General features: G+C 50.3%; 1 protein-coding gene across 1 annotated transcript in view; it reads right to left on the reverse strand.

Annotated features, from left to right (window-relative positions):
* Positions 1-323: 323 nt before the first annotated feature.
* Positions 324-24,462, reverse strand: part of cnr1 (cannabinoid receptor 1) — a 41,714-nt gene continuing 17,575 nt past the window's right edge. Inside the window, 7 exon segments of the mRNA XM_038799335.1 lie at positions 324-4,370; positions 4,372-4,481; positions 4,484-4,735; positions 4,738-5,109; positions 5,112-5,165; positions 5,168-5,287; positions 5,290-5,741. Of these exon segments, the coding sequence (XP_038655263.1) occupies positions 4,266-4,370; positions 4,372-4,481; positions 4,484-4,735; positions 4,738-5,109; positions 5,112-5,165; positions 5,168-5,287; positions 5,290-5,680 (1,404 nt within the window). The 5' untranslated portion in view covers positions 5,681-5,741 and the 3' untranslated portion in view covers positions 324-4,265.

Here is a 24,462-nt window from a genome sequence, read left to right on the forward strand (position 1 = left end):
ATCAACTGCTTTACCCTCGTCCACCTGTTTGGTCACCTTCTCAAAGAACTCAATAAGGTTTGTGAGGCACGACCTATCCTTCACAAAACCATGTGACTATCTCTAATCAAATTATTCCTTTCCAGATGATTATAAATCCTATCTCTTAAAATCCTTTCCAAGACTTTGCCCACAACAGAAGTAAGGCTCACTGGTCTATAGATACCAACGTTGTCTCTACTCCCCTTCTTGAACAAGGGAACAACATTTGCTATCCTCCAGTTTTCTGGCACTATTCCTGTAGACAATGACAACATAAAGATCAAAGCCAAAGGCTCGGCAATCATAGAATCATAGAATTTACTCCTCCCTAGCTTCCAGAGAATCCTAGGATAAATCCCATCCGGCCCAGGGGACGTATCTATTTTCACACTTTCCAGAATTGCTAATTGGCACCATGAACTAATTGTGTTATAGTTTGCAGTTGTGAGGGACCTTCCAAAGTCAAAACAAAGGCTGATCTTGATCTTTGTAAAGCAACAGCTGTTGGGATCCAACACTAAAGTTTCAGATGAATATGTAGCCTACCTTAATAAAACACTAAAGTTTCAGATGAGTATGGAGCCTACCTTAATAAAGTCCCCCTTTGGCTTGTGTAAACCAATTCACATGGCAACATCATTCCATGAGTATCAACATCATTTTTCAGCTATGAGTTCCTTGAGATCCTGTGTATGGTGTCAAAAAGACACATTAGCCTGGAACTTATTTTGTATATTAACATATGAATTTTTGACGCATTTGTATGCATTCATCATTAACAGAAGCAATGAGCCATGTGAGATAAATTTACTAATGCTGGAGTAAAGATATTGGGCAGAAAAGTATCATACAAACGAGGCAAATTATAATCTGTTAATATGTCCAAATGATAATCTCCAGTGTACTTACTATTATGAAACTGGTCGATGTGTCCCATTCATCCTTCAACAGAATGGAACAATTCAATAAGCCCAATAATCATTTGTGTGTCATCATTAGGAATGAGAGTGGAGAATGGAAAGAATCAACTTTGTTGGCCACTTGTGTGTACCAAGTCACAGTGTAGCAACCGCTGACACATTGGGGCTAAATTGAATAGCACTGAAAATGGGTGCGTGGATTCCATTGTGTGATTAACACCCACCCATTGAGTGCAATGCAGGCTGAACCTCAACTGCGCACTGCCCGATCTTTTAACACAATCTCTGCTTCAGCCAGGCTAACTGCTCTGTTCATTAGTTAAATATGTCAGCAAGGGGGCCAATACTGTGAGTGACCTCACATCGTTTAAAAGTTAGCTTAAAGCTATCCTGCGATTCTGAAGGGAGAGGTACATTTGGTAGGAACAGGTGCTGAGAGTCACGATTGACCAGAATCTGACCTGGAAAGAAATGGATAATGGAGGAGAAATGGACATAGTGAGCTCCAAGGGTTTTCAGAAGCTGCACTGGAAGTCACATGCTCTGAAGTCGATGGGAGAACATAGTCAGGGAGGTCACCAACCTACAATATTATCAATCAAAACACATACCCAACAATTCTATGTTCTTGCTCATTCTCACACACTTAGCACTGGCGCAAACCACACACCACAGCTTGCACACTGTCAGCTATTCAACCATAGCAGCCCGCATCAGGCAAACCACTCACTGACAGAGCTATCCAGGCAGCAGAAACATAGCTGAAGCACCCAGTGACCTGCTCAATCACACTGCATATGGCAGCGGGGCTTTCTTTAGATGCAATGCTGCAAATATGTGCATGGGTCATTCACCAGAGTCATCAGACATCAAGTCAGTGGATCGCTCTTCTCTGTTTAGTAGCCACTGTTTGATTTGCTATTATGGTTCAAACGCAGCTGGCACAGCAGATTTCTGCAAAATGATAGCATCATGACTGCTACCAGGGTATGGACATCGATCTACATGATTTATTGTCTATTGTCACACACAAGGGTGTGGAATCCCTTCTCAGTACCAGTATAGGGCAAGAGTTTTCCTTGCGATGCTGACAAGTGATGTGTCTGCAGTCAATGGCATACTGCACCATGGGGAACCCTGAAATCATATGAAGATATGTTCTCACCTTGTCAGTTTCTCTTGGGAAAGATAGAATAAATAGTAGTTTAACTCTCATTGCGCAGAGTCTCAGGGACTCCTTTGTGTAATAGTGAATTACAAACTGGGAGGGTGTTCAAATGTTTACAATCCCAGCCTGGAAGGAGGCAGGCATTTAAAAGTTCATTACCATAGTTAAATTCACAGACACTCGACAATTGTCCCTGCTAACAAAGATTGCAACATGCGGTTAGATTTCAATAAGGACATTCTTACTGAAGCACAGATATCACACACCCTGTTCCTTGCTAAGCTTAATGAGAATTGCTCATTTCTTCTCCTCCTCCTTCTTCCAGCAGCTTGCCTTGCTCTGTATGGCTTCCCCTCATTCTCCAAGTCATGCTGTATTCCAAGGGAATGTCTATGAGTGCACACAGTTGGTTTGTGCAGAAGCCTTGAAGTCAGCAACGTCATGCTGCACCTGTCACACTACTCCCCAGAGACTGTTCCAAAATGAAACAATCTATAGAAAGCACCAAATACTTATAGAATCATAGCAACAACCAAAGAGATTAACCAGCATCTAACCTGTAAGTAGTTGACAAATCCATTTAAATAGTGCTGGTGGTTGTGGTGGGGATGGGATGGGTCTTTCCTGCTGTTGAACATATGTTTAGATGTTGTAGGGTTTTGACCTGACAGCTAGCTGGGTCAAAATTTCATAATACCTTTGCTGGCATCAAGTCAGCATTGCACGATGTTTAGCTCTGATATCTTCCTGCTCTCCATACTTCTGTGATGTTTGGCTGCTTGCATCATGTAGCTTAATTCGTCCCACAGGTGTGCACAGGTGTGTGGACATCGTTTTGGAGCGTAAGAGCACTCAGGTTACCCAAAAAACAAGCACCAAAAGAGCCCAATTTCTCAGCCCATCTGTCCAATATTATTTTGAAAACTACAGCTTTAGGGAGTTTTGAAAAATGATCTGTGCTTCTGAATTCAAAACCACCCGAGTAATTATTCCAACAATCAGGGTTGGATAGAAAAGTCAAATTTAACCATCAGTAGGATATTTTGGTGTTATTAAAATATTCCATAATTGCACCTTTATTTACTTTCAAATTGCTCTTGCTGATTGTTGCCAGACAGAAATCTTTATCCCCAGTGCCAAGGCATCTAAATGCAGATTACAAATCAACCTGCACAACCAGCAAGAAGTGAACTGGTTTACTAAATGGCCCAATGACACTGCTAGTTCACAGATCATTTTTTTTTTTAATGAGTAGCTTAATCCAATATTTAAAAGCTAACGGAGCTGGCAATTAAGGTTATGTCAAGTTTAGTGTAAAGCTTATATACACCCACAACAAGCACCGTTACGTATTAAAAGGAATCGATCAGGTCGATATCTGCCACATGACGAAGAAAGAATAAAAAGTTAAGCTTAGCTGCTGGTAGACAATCAATAAGTTATTTCATTATAATAGCAGATCATTAATTTGTAAGTTCAAATATAATCCAACAGGGGATGCACCATTGATCATATCAATGATGAGTCAATTAATCAGTTGGCTCTTATGATCAGCATGCACAATAGCCCACTATGTGGTTATGTGTTCTCATATGTTGCTTTGTTCTGACCAGTTGCAATTAGGAAGCTATAGCCGTGGCCAAAATTTGGTCCAGTCCTATCTAAATATGAGCAAACCAGCCAAATACATCACCAGGACTAGGGCGGACAAACAGCAACACAGAGGTGGCATCAATCATGAAGTATAAAGTGGGTTCCCTTGAACGTCCTAGAAGTACCTGCATCATTATTGTACATGTGACAGACATTAACTTCTTGGACATTCTTAAAAGGGCATCCTCATTTCCAGATGGCTTACGGATGGTCCTTGAGAATGTTATTTTAGTGATATCTGTGGTATTCCCATACATATTCTGTTTCACTCTTACAGTGCAAACCAAGTTATTAATCAAAAGCTTGGTTCTAGTTTGACGTGCATGAGCCAGTTGGATGGGTGCAGTTTCTAAGTTGGCTTTGCTGTATATCCAAAGCTAGTGCGAGTGATGTCATGGCAAAATGTTAGAAGTGCTGCCTAAGTTCTTTTGAAATGATCTTTAGAGGAATGCGATTTAACCATTAAAGAATTATTGTCAGTGCGAATCATCAGATTCTTATACTCAGACTGCCTCAGCTGATGTCTCTGTGGAGACTGAGATGGCCACTTGAGCTACTTTTACAGTGCTTTTGATGCAGGTCCTGGCAGCTGTTTGCATGGTGCCAGGGGTGGTTCCCCTGTTTCTGTTGGCAGTCCGACTCCAGGCTGTTTTCCAGCGGCTGAGCTGATGCCCCCTTGCAGGAGCAGAACATGCTACGGAAAGCATGCCTCAGATCTTGCTCCTCAAAGCGTAGATAATAGGATTAACTGTTGAATTGAGTAAGCACAGCATACTGCAAAAGGCAAAGATCGTCTTTACGAGCTTGTTCATTTTCCCAAAGACGTCGCACACCATGATGGCTAGGAGAGGTCCCCAGCAGATGATGAGGACCACAAGAATAAGGACAAGCGTCTTGGCCAGCCGGATGTCCATGCGTGTTTGATCGAGACGCACGGTTTGCACTTTGCCGCCCTCAGTCACCTGTACAATATACTCTTCTGGGTGCCGCGTTGGATCATGCGGACAGCGTGAACATGTGCTTTCCATAAAATGTACACATAGGCATAAATGATGAAAAGCAGCAAAATGCTTGTCACACCAATCCAGAACATTAGATAAGTCTCGTCAATGAGAGGAAAGATGTCCGAGCAGACAGAGTTCAGTTTTTTACAGTTCCAGCCCAACAGAGGCAGCACGGCAATTATAAATTGATATGGTCCACATAACCGTGAAAGCGACCATGCTTTTGGCCGTGTGACAATCCTCTTATAGGCAAGGGGTTTGTGTATAGAGATGTATCTATCAATGGCTGTGAGGAAGAGGCTGCCCCTGAAGCTGTGAAGGAGGCGTGTAACACCACCTAATTGAACAGGAAGACATTGGGGCTGTCTTTCCTCTGGAATACGTGGAAGTCCACAAACTATACACAAAGATCACACTGCCCAGGAGGTCGGCCACTGCCAGGCTGCCTATAAAGTGGTAAGATGGTTTGTATCTGAGACTGCGAGATCGAATTATAACACATAGAATCAATACATTCTCTGTACTGTGAATGTCCCCAAAGTCAAAGCCAATACAGCGACAGCCATCTGTTGACTTGGAGTTAAAATCATAAGCATTCCATGTCCATGAAATTTTCTCCAACGTATTGTCGACTCATCATTCATAATTGATTGGTTGTACAGGTAATTAGTAGCATTCATTGAATCATAAAGGTTAGCATTGGATAAAAGCTCCTCCCCCGCTGTCATTTTTTCCAGATAAGCATTGCCTTTTCCCAGGGACGAGTGCAGATTCTGAGTGACATAACCAAGTTTTGTCATGTTGAGATCTACTTTAGTGTCATCATACTGCACTTCATTGGATGCAATATAAAGGAGATCAGTCGTGATTGTTCGGAAAGTCGTATCCGAAAGAGCTTCTAGTAGAGACTTCATAGCTTTCAACGTGGGAAACGTGTGGGCCGTTTCTTTCCAACAGGCTATAGGTGGGAAAAATCTAGGACAAAGAAAAATAGAAATTACTGAACAAATATGTAAACATATTAGCATAACCTTTTAAATGATTGACATTGATTGCTATTGGACTTTGTAAAATAATACATTCTTTTACTTGGCTCTATTAAGTTTTTTTTTAGATCTGCTGTACATGTCTGTTAAAACAACAGAGAGGTGCTTCATTTGAAAATATCAAGCATTTGTTTGCCACTATGGCAGCATATAATGCACACCACTATGCCTGGCCTGAATGGAAATGATTGAGTAATTCTCCTGTCAATCACACCAGGGGCTGGTGCTGCTGTAAGTGACTAGAATTGATATGATGCATACCATTTATATGTAACGATCTTTCTTCCACTTATGTAATTATTTTCCACTCACTTGCTGGAGAAATCACCCTGTTTTTATGAGATATAATCCCCCTAATTCAGTTATGAGTTCTGTTTGCTGTAGTTTGTAGCTACTGTAAATAGCCACTGTAAACTTTTTGCTGTGGTGTGCACCAAATAGACTATGCTTTGTAAGTAGACTTTGCTCTAAAATAGACTCTTTGTTGTAAATTCCAACCCATCTCAAACTCATTGACGGACACAATGGGTTCAATCGACACTCTGCACCAACAGACAGTATGTGGTCATTTAAAGTCCAAACTAAGTAAGCATATCTAACCTTAGTGCATAAAATTGAAGTGATACCCATTAATGTAGAGGCATGGGTGTATATGTATTCGACTGCTTGCAATAGGCAGACCGTATCTGAAAAACTCTCTAACATAATGTCTAATGTTAGATGTGATTCCATGATTGGGCAACACTTCCTGAACAGCCCTGGGTGTGCTAAGAAGTACACTAACAACCAATTTAGAAATATTAGCCCAAGTTTGCAATGTGCCTCACTTACACTTGCTAGAATGTACATATGTTCATACACATGGACCTATCTCTTCGGCAAAAAAGGGAACATGCCGAGGCATGGAGACCTTTTCAAGAGAAATGGAGGCATGGGGTGGGCAAAAGTGTTCTGGCGTATTCTCCGTGATAACAATTGGGGCAAGGAAGGATTTCTTCGTCTGAGGCCCTTCCCACCCCAGTGTAAAATGCTACCTGGTGAAGGTGGGCGGGAATCCAGATGAAAGACGACCATTCAATTGCAACCCCCCCCCCCCACACCTGCCCCCCCCCCCCCCCCCGCCCCTTGCCAAAGCACCCACCAGATTCCTTTTTTAGCAATGTGTATTATTATCATTGTTCAGTTGGTAGCATTCTTGTCTCAGCAGCAACAGGTTGTGGATTAAAGTTCCACTCCAGGATCTGAGTGCTGCAATCTAGGCTGGCACTCCATGCAGTACTGAGGGAGTGCTGCATTGTAAGAGAGACCTTCTTTGGATGAAGACATTAAACCAATGAGCCATTTGTACTCTCAGGTGGATCTAAAAGATCCTATGCAATTAGTTTGAAGAGCAGCAGCAGGTTATCCCCATGTCCTGACCAATATTTGTCTCTTAGCATCACAAAAACACATCATTTGTTCATTATCACATTGTTCTTTGTGTTACTTTGCTGCATGCAAATGTTGCTGCATTGCCTACATTACAGCTGAGAATACATTCCAGGCTCATTTCATTGGTTGTAAAGCACTTTGGGATGTCCTGACGTTGTAAAAGCCACTGGGATCCACAAGCTCACTTAGAAATCGTGGCACCCTTTCAAAACGGCAGCCCGAGCTCTGAATTCAGCTCCTCAGTGCTAAAACTATTTCTGAGCGGGATTCTCAGTCGGCGGGATCCTCCGCTTCGTGGCAGCGCACTCATGCCCACGGATTTCCCGACAGAGTGAGGGTTCTCACAATGTGAAGCCCATTGGTCGGCTGCCAGGAAGGAGGATACCGTTGTCGGCGGGGGTGTGCTGCACCGGAAAACGGCTGTGGCAGGACGGAGAATCCCGCCCTCTACGTGTGGGCTAAATAAGTGAGAAACTCACCAGGGCCCAAAAAAGTGCCATTGAATGGAGGTGGGGAACTTGCCGACAGAGCCGGCGGGAAACTCCCTGAAAAACCCGCCACAAATTAACTTCACAATATTTTGGGAGAATCGCGCCCTGGTCAGTTCACCATTCAGAAGGTTTTTGAGAATATGGCTGTCATCTATCATGTGAATGTGGCAGAGCCAGTGTAGACATCATTGGCTTAGCAATGTGTGTATGCTGAAGGAATTAGCACACTCTAGGACCTCTGAGTTGGTGACTTTGTCTTGCCAAGAGACGCCAAGGATATTCCTGAGAAGTGAAGGTGGAAACTGTTCAGCCTCTTCGCCAGCCTAGCATCTGTTGTTCAGGTGTCTCCACTGTTGAGGAGTGTGTTGGTAATATAAGCTTGGCAGGCCCATAGACTGATGTTCTCAGTCATTTTCTGCTTTTCCCCAATCTCTTACTCAACTTGGACATAACAGCTGCAGCTTTTGCGATGTGTTTGTTGATTTCAGCATCAAGTGACAGATTGCTGGCGATGGTGAAGCAATCAACAACCTCCAGCATCACATTGTCAATGCCGATAGATGATGGTATGGAAACATCCTGGACTGTGGCATTTGGCTTCCTGGTGCTAATGGTCAAACCAAATTCTTTACAGGCATGAGAAAGTCTGTCTATTTGCCATTACATATGTTCTTGAGTATGGAATGTTCGTGTGGCATTGTCAGCAGAGAGTAACTCCCTGATAAGCACTTGTGCACCTTTGCCTTTCATCTCAGATGAGCAAGCTAGAACTGCTGTCAGTTCTAGTATGCATGTACCTTCTGTAGATGACCTGGAGGCAAATGACAGCAGCAGAGAGAATATGTCAAAGGGTGTCAGTTTGCTCCAATTTCAGATCTCAAGGAGTTCCAATGTTGTCCTCATCATGGTACACCTTACCCAGTGTGCTAACATGGAAAGAGGAGATCACACTGAGCAGCTTTGGCAAGCAACTATTTTTTTCCCCAGCTGCTTAAAGTGACCACATCCTCTCACATGGTGAATGTCTTGATGAGATTATGGCAATATATAGGCCAGGACTTTCTTGAGATGGTGGCACAGTGATATTGTAATCCAGAGATCCGAGGTAATGCTCTGGGGACCTGGGTTTGAATCCCACCACAACAGATGGTGAAATTGAATTCAATTACAAAATCTAGAATTAAAAGTCTAATGATGACTGAAACCATTGTCGATTGTCGCAAAAACCCATCTGGTTCAATAATGTTCTTTAGGAAAGGAATGATGTGTTGGGTACTCTGGATCTGTGGAGACTGCGTTTTCCTCAGCAGTACCACAGACAGGCTACCAACATTTGAAATAGTACAACACTATTTTATTAAGCTAGGAACTGTTGAACATACTTTCACTGTGGGTCGACACTATGTTAGATTAACTGAAGACCTATGCCTACCCTGACCAGCCTAAACTGTTAGCACATGGTGAAGATCTGTGCTACAAGCTGCGAGCTCTGTCCTTCTCAGAGGCTACATCCCGAATGAGCGGGAAAACTAGTGTCCTCTGGCTTTATAGTGAGCGCGCCCTATCTGTTGATTGGCTGCTGTGCTGTGTGTGTTGATTGGTCTTGCAGTGCGTCAGTCAGTGTGTGTCTGCACCATTATATACTGATGTGTATATTACGACAAGGAAGTCTGCCATCTTTACCTGGCCTGGCCTACACATGACTCCAAACCCATACCATTGTGGTTGACTCAAATGTTCTCTGAAATAGCCGAGTAAGTCACGCAGCTCAAGAGCAGTCAGGGATAGGCACTAAATGCTGGCCCAGCCGGCGACGCCCATATCCCTGAACGAATAAAAGTCAGTGATGAAATTCCCTGCCTTTATTTTCAATTGAGCCATTTTCTTTGCTGATGTGTCTGTTGCCATTTTGATACCTTCATGCATGCCTCTCATACTCTCCGTGTCGAAGGACATCTAGTTATTCTGGCAAGTTGTAACCAAGTTGCTGCCTAACGGTATATTGGCGTTTACTTTGGCAGCTTAGATCATTCCACTTCTTCAGGCTCGGATCTCACTCGTAATTTATGAGGGCGGATCGCTTGGCTTTCATGTTAATTTCCATCACAGTGATGTTAGCTTTAAACCTGTCAGCATTTTCCTGCTCTTGCTTCCCAAGTGTTGAGTGTGGTATTGTAGATAGTTTCTTTTAGTGTGTTCCATTTGCTTCCGCACTCTATGTGGGAATGATGGAGCGAACACCGTTAATCAATGGGTTAATCAACTTAATCAAGTTGAGAAACTATTTTTTCATCTGGGCAGGCAGTACGGCTGACGTTGATAAGAGGACAGCTTTGAATGAGAAAGCTTTGAGGGTTGAACCCTAACACTGGTGAAAACATGGTCAGTGTCATAATATACACACAGTATATGATGGTGCATAGACAGACACTGACTGACACACTGAATGACCAATCAACACACAGAACACAGCAGCCAATCACCAGACAGGACACGGCCACTATAAAGCCAGAGGGCACTAGTTTTCCCGCTCTCTTGGGATGCAGCCTCTGAGACAGCCAGAGCCTGTGATCAGCAACACGAACATCTAGCATGTGCTAGCAGGATAGTCTGGTCAGGTTAGCCTCAGGTCTCCAGTCAACTTAATATAGTGTCAACTCACAGTGCAAGTATGTTTAACAGCTCATAGTTAAATAAAATAGAGTTGTACTTCTCCAAGTGTTGGAAGCCTGTCTCTCTCACTGCTATGGTAAACGCAGCCCTCGCAGACCCAGCATACCCAACACATCATGGTACCAGTGCGTGATGTTAGAGTTTGATGGAGCTATCATGAGATAGTCTGCCTTTGACGAGCGATCAGCCATCTGGTAGAATGGACAGCGTCCGCCCTCCCCCGCCGCTCCGCATCACCAGCAACCTCGGTGCCAACTGGATGATATTTAAGCAGAAGTTTCAGCTGTACCTCGAAGCCACCGACCTTGAAGCCGCCTCAGATGCCAGAAAGATTGCTCTCTTTCTCTCCACGGCCAAGGACCACGCCATCCACATTTTTAACTCCCTCACATTCGCTGAAGGTGAGGACAAGTCCAAGTTCAAAACAGTCCTTCTCAAATTCGACAATCACTGTGACATCGAAGTCAACAAAAGTTTTAAACGCTACGTCTTTCAACAGCGTCTGCAGGGTAAGGATGAACCTTTTCAATCCTTACAATGATTTGCGGTGCGGGGGGTGGGGCGGCTGATTTGCGGTGCGGGGGTGGGCGGCTGATTTGCAGTGAAGGGGTGGGCGGCTGATTTGCAGTGAAGGGGGTGGGCGGCTGATTTGCAGTGAGGGGGGTGGGCGGCTGATGTGCGGTGCGGGGGGTGGGCGGCTGATTTGCAGTGTGGGGGGTGGGTGGGCGGCTGATTTGCAGTGCGGGGGGTGGGCGGCTGATTTGCAGTGCGGGGGGTGGGCGGCTGATTTGCGGTGCAGGGGGTGGGCGGCTGATTTGCAGTGCGGGGGGTGGGCGGCTGATTTGCGGTGCGGGTGGTGGGCGCCTGATTTGCAGTGTGGGGGGTGGGCGGCTGATTTGCGGTGTGGGGGGGTGGGGCGGCTGATTTGCGGTGCGGGTGGTGGGCGGCTGATTTGCAGTGTGGGGGGGGCGGCTGATTTGCGGTGGTGGGGGGTGGGCGGCTGATTTGCGGTGCGGTGGGGTGGGCGGACTGATTTGCGGTGGCGGGGGGTAGGGCGGCTGATTTGCTGTGTGGGGGGTGGCGGCTGATATGCGTGCGGGGGGGTGGGCGGCTGATTTGCGTGCGGAGGGTGGGCGGCTGATTTGCGGTGTGGGGGGTGGGGCGGCTGATGTGCGGTGCGGGGGGGTGGGCGGCTGATTTTGCGGTGTGGGGGGTGGCGGCTGATTTGCGGTGCGGGTGGTGGGCGGCTGAGTTGCAGTGTGGGGTGGGTGGGCGGCTGATTTGCGTGTGGGGGTGGGCGGCTGATTTGCGGTGTGGGGGGGTGGGCGGCTGATTTGGCGGTGGCGGGGGGTAGCGGCTGATTTGCTGTGTGGGGGGGTGGGCGTCTGATATGCGGTGCGGGGGGTGGGGCCTCTGATTGCAGTGTGGGGGTGTGGGTGGGCGGCTGATTTGCAGTGGGGGGGGGTGGGTGGGCGGCTGATTTGCGGTGTGGGGGGTGGGCGGCTGATTTGCGGTGCGGGGGGTAGGCGGCTGATTTGCTGTGTGGGGGGTAGGAGGCTGATTTGCGGTGCGGGGGGGTGGGCGGCTGATATGCGGTGTGGGGGGTGGGCGGCTGATTATTGTGTGGGGGGGGTGGGCGGCTGATTTGCTGTGTGGGGGGGGGTGGGCGGCTGATATGCGGTGCGGGGGGTGGGCAGCTGATTTGCAGTGTGGGGGTGGGCGGCTGATTTGCTGTGTGGGGGGGGTGGGCGGCTGATTTGCAGTGCGGGGGTGGGCGGCTGATTTACGGTGAGGGGGTGGGGCGGCTGATTTAACGGTGAGGGGGGGGGGGCGCTGATTTGCGGTGATGGGGGGTGGGCGGCTGATTTGCGGTGCGGGGGGTGGGCGGCTGATTTGCGGTGCGGGGGGTGGGCGGCTGATTTGCGGTGCGGGGGTGGGCGGCTGATTTGCAGTGAAGGAGGCGGGCGGCTGATTTGCAGTGAGGGGGGTGGGCGGCTGATGTGCGGTGCGGGGGGTGGGCGGCTGATTTGCGGTGCGGGTGGTGGGCGCCTGATTTGCAGTGCGGGGGGTGGGTGGCTGATTTGCGGTGCGGGGGGTGGGCGGCTGATTTGCAGTGCGGGGGGCGGGCGGCTGATTTGCGGTGCGGGGGTGGGCGGCTGATTTGCGGTGAGGGGGGCGGGCGGCTGATTTGCGGTGCGGGGGGTGGGCGGCTGATTTGCGGTGAGGGGGGCGAGCGGCTGATTGCAGTGAGGGGGGTGGGCGGCTGATGTGCGGTGCGGGGGGGTGGGGCGGCTGATTTGCAGTGAGGGGGGGTGGGCGGCTGAGGTGCGGTGCGGGGGGTGGGCAGCTGATTTGCAGTGTGGGGGGTTGGTGGGCGGCTGATTTGCATTGCGGGGGGTGGGCGGCTGATTTGCGGTGCGGGTGGTGGGCGCCTGATTTGCAGTGTGGGGGGTGGGCGGCTGATTTGCGGTGTGGGGGGTGGGCGGCTGATTTGCTGTGTGGGGGGTGGGGGGCTGATGTGTATGGGTGGGGGGTGGGCCTTGATTTGCATGTGGGGGTGTGGGTGGGCGGCTGATTTGCAGTGTGGGGGGGGGTGGGTGGGCGGCTGATTTGCGGTGCGGGGGGTGGGCGGCTGATTTGCGGTGGGGGGGGTGGGCGGCTGATTTGCGGTGCGGGGGGTAGGCGGCTGATTTGCTGTGTGGGGGGTGGGCGGCTGATATGCGGTGTGGGGGGTGGGCGGCTGATTTGCTGTGGGGGGGTGGGCGGCTGTTTGGTGTGGGGGGTGGGCGGCTGATATGCGGTGACGGGGGGGTGGGGGCAGCTGATTTGCAGGTGGGGGTGGGCGGCGCTGATTTGCTGTGTGGGGGGTGGGCGGATGATTTGCAGTGCGGGGGTGGGCGGCTGCTGATTTACGGTGAGGGGGGGGGCGGCTGATTTGCGTGATGGGGGTGGGCGGCTGAATTCCTGAGAGAATCCTATCTATTCCTCGTATGTAAAAAGCTGCATTCCTGGGACACTGATTTGCGCTCCCAGAAGGAACATAAATCAGCAACAATCTCCTCCGATGGGAGAACAGACAGGTGAATTCTCTGCTGGCGGGTTCCCCATTCCGCCAGCAGCGCACCCTCGTCTGCGGAATTCCCGGCAGCATGGGGTCACCACAATGGGAAATCCCATTAGCCGGAGACAGGAACGGAACATCCTGGAACAGATGTTCTACCCTCGCCCGCAACCACATCCCCCCAAACCCCTAAAACTCCATCACCTGCACACCATCAATCCCCACCACCCTCACCCACTAACCATGTCTCTTGTCTTTTGTCTTCCAGGATCACCAGGCCATAAGGGGAGGGGGCCATCTGGCATCCCCCACCCACAGCCACATCACCAAGATTCATCTGATGAGTCGGGACCTGGAGGAAACACCCGGGGACAAGACAGACTTCTCGGCACTTCTGCCACTGGCACCGTCACCACCACAGAGACACACATCACGCCCACCACCACACAGACGTACACCTCGTCCACCACCGCTGACACACACCTCGCCCACCACCGCAGACACACCTCATCCACCACCGCACAGACATACACCTCATCCAACACCGCACAGACATGCACCTCGTCCACCACCGCAGACACACACCTCGTCCACCACCGCCGACACACACCTCATCCACCAACACACAGACATACACCTCATCCACCACCGCACAGACATACACCTCATCCACCACCGCAGACACACACCTCATCCACCACCGCACAGACACACACCTCATCCACCACCGCAGACACACACCTCGTCCACCACCGCACAGACACACACCTCGTCCACCACCGCAGACACACACCTCGTCCACCACCGCACAGACACACACCTCGTCCACCACCGCAGACACACACCTCGTCCACCACCGCACAGACATGCACCTCGTCCACCACCGCAGACACACACCTCATCCACCACCGCACAGACACACACCTCATCCACCACCGCACAGACACACATCTCTTCCACCACCGCACAGACATACACCTCATCCACCACCGCACAGACATACACCTCATCCACCACCGCACAGACATACACCTCGTCCACCACCGCACAGACACACACCTCATCCACCACCGCACAGACACACACCTCGTCCACCACCGCACAGACATACACCTCGTCCACCACCGCACAGACACACACCTCATCCACCACCGCACAGACATATACCTCATCCACCACCGCACAGACATACACCTCGTCCACCACCGCACAGACACACACCTCGTCCACCACCGCACAGACACACACCTCGTCCACCACCGCACAGACACACACCTCATCCACCACCGCAGACACACACCTCGTCCACCACCGCACAGACATACACCTCATCCACCACCGCACAGACACACACCTCATCCACCACCGCAGACACACACCTCGTCCACCACCGCACAGACACACACCTCATCCACCACCGCACAGACATACACCTCATCCACCACCGCACAGACATAAACCTCGTCCACCACCGCACAGACATACACCTCATCCACCACCGCACAGACACACACCTCATCCACCACCGCACAGACATACACCTCATCCACCACCGCACAGACACACACCTCATCCACCACCGCACAGACACACACCTCATCCACCACCGCACAGACATACACCTCGTCCACCACCGCACAGACATACACCTCATCCACCACCGCACAGACATACACCTCGTCCACCACCGCACAGACATACACCTCATCCACCACCGCACAGACACACACCTCATCCACCACCGCACAGACATACACCTCGTCCACCACCGCACAGACATACACCTCATCCACCACCGCACAGACACACACCTCATCCACCACCGCACAGACATACACCTCGTCCACCACCGCACAGACACACACCTCGTCCACCACCGCACAGACATACACCTCGTCCACCACCGCAGACACACACCTCAACCACCACCGCACAGACATACACCTCGCCCACCACCGCACAGACACACACCTCATCCACCACCGCACAGACACACACCTCATCCACCACCGCACAGACATACACCTCGTCCACCACCGCACAGACACACACCTCGTCCACCACCGCACAGACACACACCTCGTCCACCACCGCACAGACATACACCTCGTCCACCACCGCACAGACATACACCTCGCCCACCACCGCACAGACACACACCTCGTCCACCCACTGCAAAGACATACACCTCGTCCACCACGCACCAGACACACACCTCGTCCACCACCGCACAGACATACACCTCGTCCACCACCGCACAGACACACCACCTCGTCCACCACCGCACAGACACACACCTCGTCCACCACCGCACAGACATACACCTCGTCCACCACCGCACAGACACACACCTCGTCCACCACCGCACAGACACACACCTCGTCCACCACCGCACAGACATACACCTCGCCCACCACCGCACAGACATACACCTCGTCCACCACCGCAAAGACATACACCTCATCCACCACCGCACAGACACACACCTCGTCCACCACCGCACAGACATACACCTCGTCCACCACCGCACAGACATACACCTCGTCCACCACCGCACAGACATACACCTCGTCCACCACCGCACAGACATACACCTCGTCCACCACCGCACAGACATACACCTCGTCCACCACCGCACAGACATACACCTCGTCCACCACCGCACAGACATACACCTCGTCCACCACCGCACAGACATACACCTCGTCCACCACCGCACAGACATACACCTCGTCCACCACCGCACAGACACACACCTCGTCCACCACCGCACAGACACACACCTCGTCCACCACCGCACAGACATACACCTCGTCCACCACCGCACAGACACACACCTCATCCACCACCGCACAGACATACACCTCATCCACCACCGCACAGACACACACCTCGTCCACCACCGCACAGACACACACCTCTTCCACCACCGCACAGACACACACCTCGTCCACCACCGCACAGACACACACCTCGTCCACCACCGCACAGACATACACCTCGTCCACCACCGCACAGACATACACCTCGTCAACTGTCATGATATGCAAACATCCAACCAATGAACACTCAGAATAGGTCACAATCAATGGGCAGTCAGGACACTCAGAGGTGGCATCACCACAAGGGGGCATGACATAAACACTATAAAAGGGATGAGGCACTCACACCCTGCCTCTTTCCACAGACAGACATCTAGAAAGTTAGACAGGGTTGATCAGCAGCATCACACTCCAGCACGTGGCTTAGAGCAAGCTGGTACAGTTAGACTGAGTTACTACAGTTAGATTAGCAGAGAGTCGAACTCATTTGAGAACTGTGTTAATAGTTCAATAAACACGTTGAACTACTTTCAGAGTCTGGAGCATCCTTTAGTTAAAACTGCATCAAGTAGCAGCCTCTGTTATCCGAAGCAGCAGAACACAACATGATACCAGGAGTGACTGTTCAATCTGTTTAGTTCAACTCAGCAAGATCCGTGACAACCAGCTACTGAATACAGATACGATGGACAAGATTCAGGCTCCTCATCAGCTCAGCACCACCGTCATTCTTAGTGCCAACTGCCGATCATTCAAGCAGAAATTTCAACTATACGTGGAAGCATCCGACCTCAATGGCGCGACCGATGCTCGGAGGATAGCTCTTCTGCTCACCACTGCGGGTGGCCATGCGATAGAGATCTTCAACTCCTTTCATTTTTCTGAAGGGCAGGAAAAAACGAAGTACTAAACCATCTTGGACAAATTCGACAACCACTGTGAGGTAGACACCAACAAAATCTTTGAGCGCGACATCTTCAAGCAGAGGTTGCAAGGTAAAGACAAATCCTTCAACTCCTATCTAACTAAACTTAGACTGCTATCGCAATCCTGCAACTTTGGTGATATCACTGACTCCATGATCAGAGACCAAATCGTTTTTGGAGTCCACTCTGATCCTCTGTGAGAGCAATTGTTGAAAATCAAGCACATGACCCTGCCAGTCGCGATTGAAACATGTACAGTGCATGAAGACTCTAAAAATCGCTATTCACAGTACAAAACGGCAGAGTGTGAAAAACAAGCCTCCCATGAGGTGGAGAGTGTTCAGGCCATCTCCCGGATGCAGTGCCTCCACATTGACGAAAGCGGCCATTTCGCACGGTCTTCCTGGGGCCCGACACATGCGCAATGCGATCGGGAACATGAAGCGGCTGAAAATCGCACTGCGCAGCTGCAGACGTCAGAGAACCGCACCGCGCATGCGCAACGACGCACTGAGCGTCATGATGACATGTGCGAACTGCAGCACCACCCACTTTTTAAAAAACTGCCCTGCAAGAGGCAAACATTGTTTAAACTGGGAAACCAAACCACTATGCAGCCCTGTGCAGATCTGCACCACCAGTCAGTAGCCAGCCAATTCCGACAGCGGTGCATCAGAAGTGTGTAACACTGAATGCATGACTCTGATCCAGGCAGTGCGATGGATCCAGATGATGAATACCTGGACAACACTTACGAAGTGCGAATATGCCACGCCGGCCACATCACGAGTCCAATCAATCCTGGCCGCAGATTCCGAGGACGAATGGCATGCAGTGATGAAGGTCAACCACTGCCCCGTCCAGTTCAAACTGGACACAGGTGCCTCCGCCAACCTGATTTCGCAGGTGGACTTCAAGAGAATGAAGAAGCCCCTCACAATCCTTCCAGCTGCCTGCAAACTCCTGGACTACAATGGAAATGGAATCAAGGTACTGGGGTCCTGCCATCTGCAGGTGTCCAGCCGACACACACAAGCAAGCTTACGCTTCGAGATTGTTAAACCAGATAGGGCGTCCCTGCTAGGTGCGCACACCTGCAAGCAACTAAACCTCATTCAAACGGTCTACACCACGACGCCGTCCCATACGGATCTTCAGGCAAGCATCGACGGCATCCTAACCCAGTACCCAGATGTATTTAGCGGGATGGGCACGCTGCCGTATGAGTACAAGATTCTATTGCGGCCTGATGCCAAGCCAGTGGTCCACGCACCACGACATGTCCCTGCTCCACTGAGAGAGCGCCTGAAGGCAGAGCTCACGCGTCTACAACAAAAAGGCATCATCTCCAATGTCACTGAACCAACCGACTAGGTCAGCTCGATGTGTGCGTAAAGAAGCCTTCGGGGGACCTACGCATCTGCATTGACCCCAAGTATCTAAACAAAAGCATTATACGGGAACATTAACCCATCCCGAAGAGGGAAGACATCACGAGTGAGATGGCACACGCGCGCTTCTTCACAAAATTGGACACATCCCAAGGATTTTGGCAAATCCAACTTGAAGAATCCAGCAGAAGGCTCTGCACCTGCAACACGCCTTATGGCAGGTTCTGCTACAACCGAATGCCATTTGGCATCATCTCAGCATCAGACATTTTCCATCGCATCATGGAACAGATGATGGAGGGAATAGAAGGGGTTCGTGCCTACGTTGACGATATCATAATCTGGTCCACAACCCCAGAGGAACATGTATCGTGACTCAAGAAGGTATTCCGACGCATACATGAACATGGCCTCAAGCTAAACAGGTCCAAGTGCTGTTCTGGGACATCCACGCTGAAGTTCCTGGGCGATCAGCTTTTGCAACACGGTGTGCGCTCGGACACAGACAAAATTAAAGCCATCGAAGCAATGGGCGTCCCCGAGGACAAGAAGGCAGTACTGCGCTTCCTGGGAATGGTCAATTTCCTTGGCAAGCTCATCCCAAATTTGGCCACACACACCACGGCCCTACGCAACCTGGTGATAAAATCAACCGCCTTTGAGTGGAAAGCGAGCACCGAACAGGCTGGAGCTGACAGCCAAGCTCACCACTGCACCCGTCCTTGCATTCTTTGACCCAGACCGAGAGACCAAGATAGCCACAGATGCGAGTCAGGATGGCATTGGGGCGGTGTTGCTTCAAAGAGACGACACGTCATCCTGGGTACCTGTAGCATACGCGTCACGGGCAATGACACCCACTGAGATCAGATATGCGCAGATTGAGAAGGAGTGTTTAGGTCTTCTCACCGGCATCCTCAAATTCCAAAGTTATGTCTACGGCTTGCCAACATTTACTGTTGAGATGGATCATAGGCCTCTGGTCCACATCACCAAAAAGGACCTGAATGACAGGACGCCTCGTTTACAGAGAATTCTGCTCAAACTCCGGAGGTATGATTTTAATTTGGTGTACACACCTGGCAAGTAGCTCATCTTTGCCGATGCATTGTCCCACTCCGTCAACTCACCCAGTAAACCACTGGAGATCATCCAGTACATTGAATTGCAGGTACAACTGTGTGCAAGCGCTCTCCCGGCAACAGATGAGAAGATCGTTCTCATCGGAGAAGAGACGGCCAAAGACCCCCTGTTGCAGCGAGTCATCCACAACCTCAGCAATGGCTGGCAGAAAGGGCAATGCCCTCAATTCTACAACGTCAAGGACGACCTGACGCTGATCGACGGCATCCTGCTCAAGCTGGACAGGATAGTCACCCCGCTACGCCTCCAGAGCATGTTGCTGTGGCAGATTCATGAGGGACACCTGGGCGTAGAAAAAGTGTAAGATGCAGGAAAGAGCAGATGCAGGGCCCGGCAAGCTGACTACTGGCCCGGCAAGCATCAACCAGGACATCACGGATATGGTCCTAAACTGCAAAACCTATCAGAGGTTCCAACCAGTGCAGAGCAAGGAGACACTCCAAACACATGACCGAGAGACGTCTCCGTGGTCCAAAATTGGCATTGACCTAATCCAAGCGAATGGTCGCGACTATATCTTAATCATCGATTACTTTTCGAACTATCCTGAGGTGCTGAAGCTGCCAGACCTCACCTCACGGACCGTCATCAAAGCCTGTAAAGAGACATTCTCACGGCATGGCATCCCAAACACCGTCATCAGCGACAATGGCCCGTGCTTCCACAGTCGGGAAACATCCACCATCACAGAGACACACACCTCATCCACCATCACGGAGACACACACCTCATCCACCATCACGGAGACACACACACCTCGTCCACCATCGCACAGACACACACCTCATCTACCACTGCACAGACACACACATCGTCCACCATCGCACAGACACACACCTCGACCCCCACCGCACAGACACATACCTAGCCCACCATCGCACAGACACTCACCTTGTCCACCATCATACAGTCACTCAACTGGTCCACCACCACACAGGCACACACATCGTCCACCATCCCACAGACATACACCTTGTTCACCACCGCACAGACACACACCTCGTCCACCATTGCACAGACACACACCTCGTCCACCACCGCACAGACACACATCTCTTCCACCACCGCACAGACATACACCTCGCCCACCACCGCACAGACACACACCTCTTCCACCATCACACAGACACACACCTCGCCCACCATCCCACAGACATACACCTCGTCCACCACCGCACAGACACACATCTCTTCCACCACCGCACAGACACACATCTCTTCCACCACCGCACAGACACACACCTCTTCCACCACCGCACAGACACACACCTCTTCCACCATCATACAGACACACACCTCGTCCGCCACCGCACAGACACACATCTCTTCCACCACCGCACAGACACATACCTCGTCCACCATCGCAGAGACACACACCTCATCCACCATCGCACAGACACACACTCGTCCACCATTGCACAGGCACACACTGATGTGTTGGGTAAGCTGGGTCTATGTGGACTGCATTTGATGCAGTGTAGAGAGAGACAGGCTTCCAAAACTTGAAGAGATGCAACACAATTTTATTGAACAACTAACTATAATACATGCTTAACTGTGGATTGACACTATGCTGACTTAACTGGAGACCTGAGGCTAACCTGACCAGACTATCTTACTACCACACGGTGCTTGTTCTAGCTGCTGCTCACGAGCTCTGTCTGTCTCAAAGGCTGTATCCCGAGAGGGTGGGAAAACTGGTGCCCTCTGGCTTTATAGTGGTTGTGTCCTGCCTGGTGATTGGCTGCTGTGTTCTGTGTGCTCACTGGTCATCCTGTGCGTCAATCACTGCCTGTCTGCACTCCATCATATACATGGATGTATATTATGACACACACCTCGTCCACCATCACAGTGACATGCACCTCGTCCACCACCGCAGCGATACGGATCTCATCCACCACCCCACAGACACACACCTTGTTTTGAGCCGTTTTAAAATAATAACATTTTAAATTCATTTACGGTACGTTGGCATCGCTGGTTAGGCCAGCATTTATTGCCCATCCCTAATTGCCCTTCAGACGGTGGTGGTGAGTTGCCTTCTTGAAGCACTGCAGTCCCTGATGTATAGGTACACCCACTGTGCTGTTAGTGATAGAGTTCCAGGATGTTGCCCCAGCAACAGTGAAGGAATGGCGATATACATTTCCAACTCAGGGTGGTGAGTGACTTGGAGGGGAACCTCAAGGTGGTGGGGTTCCCAGTTATCTGCTGCTCTTGTTCTTCTCGATGATAGTTGTCGTGGGTTTGGAAGGTGTTGTCCAGGCAACCTTGGTGAGTTACTGCAATGCATCTTGTGGATGGTACAAACGGCTGCCACTGTTCGTCTACTGTTCATCAGTGGTGGACGGTTTCAATGTTTGCGGAAACGGTAACAATCAAGTTGGTTGCTTTGGCCTGGATGGTGCTGAGCTTCTTGAATGTTGTTGGAGCTGCACTCATCCAGGCAAGTGGAGAGTATACCATTACATTTTTGACTTGTGCCTTGTCGATGGTGGACAGGCTTTGGGGAGTCAGGAGATGAATTACTCACCGTATGATTCCTAGCCTTTGACCTGCCCTGGTAACCACAGTATTAATATGGCTAGTCCAGTTCAGTTTCTGATCAATGGTAACCCCCAATGGTGATTGTGGGGGAGTCAGCGATGGTAACGCCATTGAATTGTTAGATCCTCTCTTGTAGGAGATGATCATCGTCTGGCACTTGCGTGGCAGGAATGTTACTTGCCACTTGTCAGCCCAAGCCTGGATATTGTCCAGGTCTTGCTGCATTTATTCGAGGAGTCGTGAATGGTGCTGAACATTGTGCTGTCATCTGCAAACATCCCCACTTCTAACCTTATAATGGAAGGGAGGTCATTGACGGAGCAGCTGATGATGGCTGGGCCTAGGACATGACCCTGAAGAACTCCAGCAGTGATGTCCTGGAGTTGAGATGATTGACCTCCAACCACCACAACCATTTTCCTTTCTGCGAGACATGACTCCAACCAGCGGACAGTTTCCCCCCTGATTACCATTGACTCCAAATTAGCTATGGCTCCTTGATGCCATACTTGGTCAAATGCTGCCTTGATGTCAAAGGCAGTCACTCTCACCTCACCTCTGGCAATCAGCTCTTTTGTCCATGTTTGAACCAAGGCTGAGTGGAGCTGAGTGACCCTGGCAGAACCCAAACTGAGCATCGTTGAGCAGATTATTGCTGAGTAAGCGCCGCTTGATAGCACTGTTGATTCCTTCCATCACTTTGCTGATGATGGAGAGTAGACCGATAGGGTGGTAATTGACTGTGTTGAATTTGTCCGATTTCTTGTGTACGGGACCCTGGGCAACTTTCCACATTGCTGGGTAAATGCCAGTGTTGTAACTGTACTGGAACAGCTTGGCTAGGGGTGTGGCAAGTTCTGGAGTAAGTCTTCAGTACTATGGCTGGAATACTGTCAGGGCCCATAGCCTTTGTGGTCCCAAGCGATCGGGAACCCGGCGTGCTGGCTGCGGGCCGTGTCCAGCACCGCCACACCAGGCTGGGATCCGTGCTGCTGGCCGGGGGGGGGGGCTTCTGCTAGGGCTGGGGGGACTGGTGGGGCGTAGCCAGTGGTGGGCTGTGGGATCGCGGTTGGCGGGTTAGGGTTCGCACACGGCCAGTGCAGGTCATCAGCCGTGTGCATGCATGGCCAGGGGTTCCATTCTCAGTCCATTTTCGGTGTGATGCACGGGAATTTCACGCGGCACCAGTGCTAACCCCTCACCGGTACTGGAATCGGTGAGGGCTTCGCACCGATTTTTCTGTCGTGAAAGTCCACACATGCTCTGCTGGAGTCAAGTCTCAGAAATGGATAATCCAGCCCCTCATTTTTCGGCATATCTGGTGTTGCTCCTGGCCATGCTCTCCTGCATTCTTCATTGAAATTGATCCCCTGGCTTGATGATAATGGTGGAGTGGGGGATATGCAAGATGATGAGGTTGCAGATTATGGTTCAATACAATTCTGCTGCTGCTGATGGCCCACAGCACCTCATGGATGCCCAGTCTTGAGTTTCTAGACCTGATTGAAGTCTATCCCATTTAGCACGGTGGTAATGCCATACAACATTATGGAGAGTATCCTCAATGTGAAGACAGGACTTTGTCTCCACAAGGACTTTGCGGTGGTCACTTCTACTGATATTGTCATGGACAGATGCATCAGCAGCAGGCAGGTTGGTGAGGATGAGGTCATGTATTTCTTATAAGAACATAAAAACTAGGAGCAGGAGTAGACCATCTGGCCCCTCGAGCCTGCTTCCCCATTCAATGAGATTATGGCTGATCTTTTGTGGACTCAGCTCCACTTTCCGGCCTGAACACCATAACCCTTAATCCCTTTATTCTTCAAAAAACTATCTATCTTTATCTTTAAAACATTCAATGAAGGAGCCTCAACTGCTTCACTGGGCAAGGAATTCCATAGATTCACAACCCTTTGGGTGAAGAAGTTCCTCCTAAACTCAGTCCTAAATCTACTTCCCCTTATTTTGAGGCTGTGCCCCCTAGTTCTGCTTTCACCCGCCAGTGGAAACAACCTGCCTGCATCTATCCTATCTATTCCCTTCATAATTTTAAATGTTTCTATAAGATCCCCCCTCATCCTTCTAAATTCCAACGAGTACAGTCCCAGTCTACTCAACCTCTCCTCGTAATTGTGCGCCCGTGGGTGCCGCCATCTTGG

This window comes from Scyliorhinus canicula, chromosome 6, assembly GCF_902713615.1.
Source record: "Scyliorhinus canicula chromosome 6, sScyCan1.1, whole genome shotgun sequence".
Taxonomy (NCBI): domain Eukaryota; kingdom Metazoa; phylum Chordata; class Chondrichthyes; order Carcharhiniformes; family Scyliorhinidae; genus Scyliorhinus; species Scyliorhinus canicula.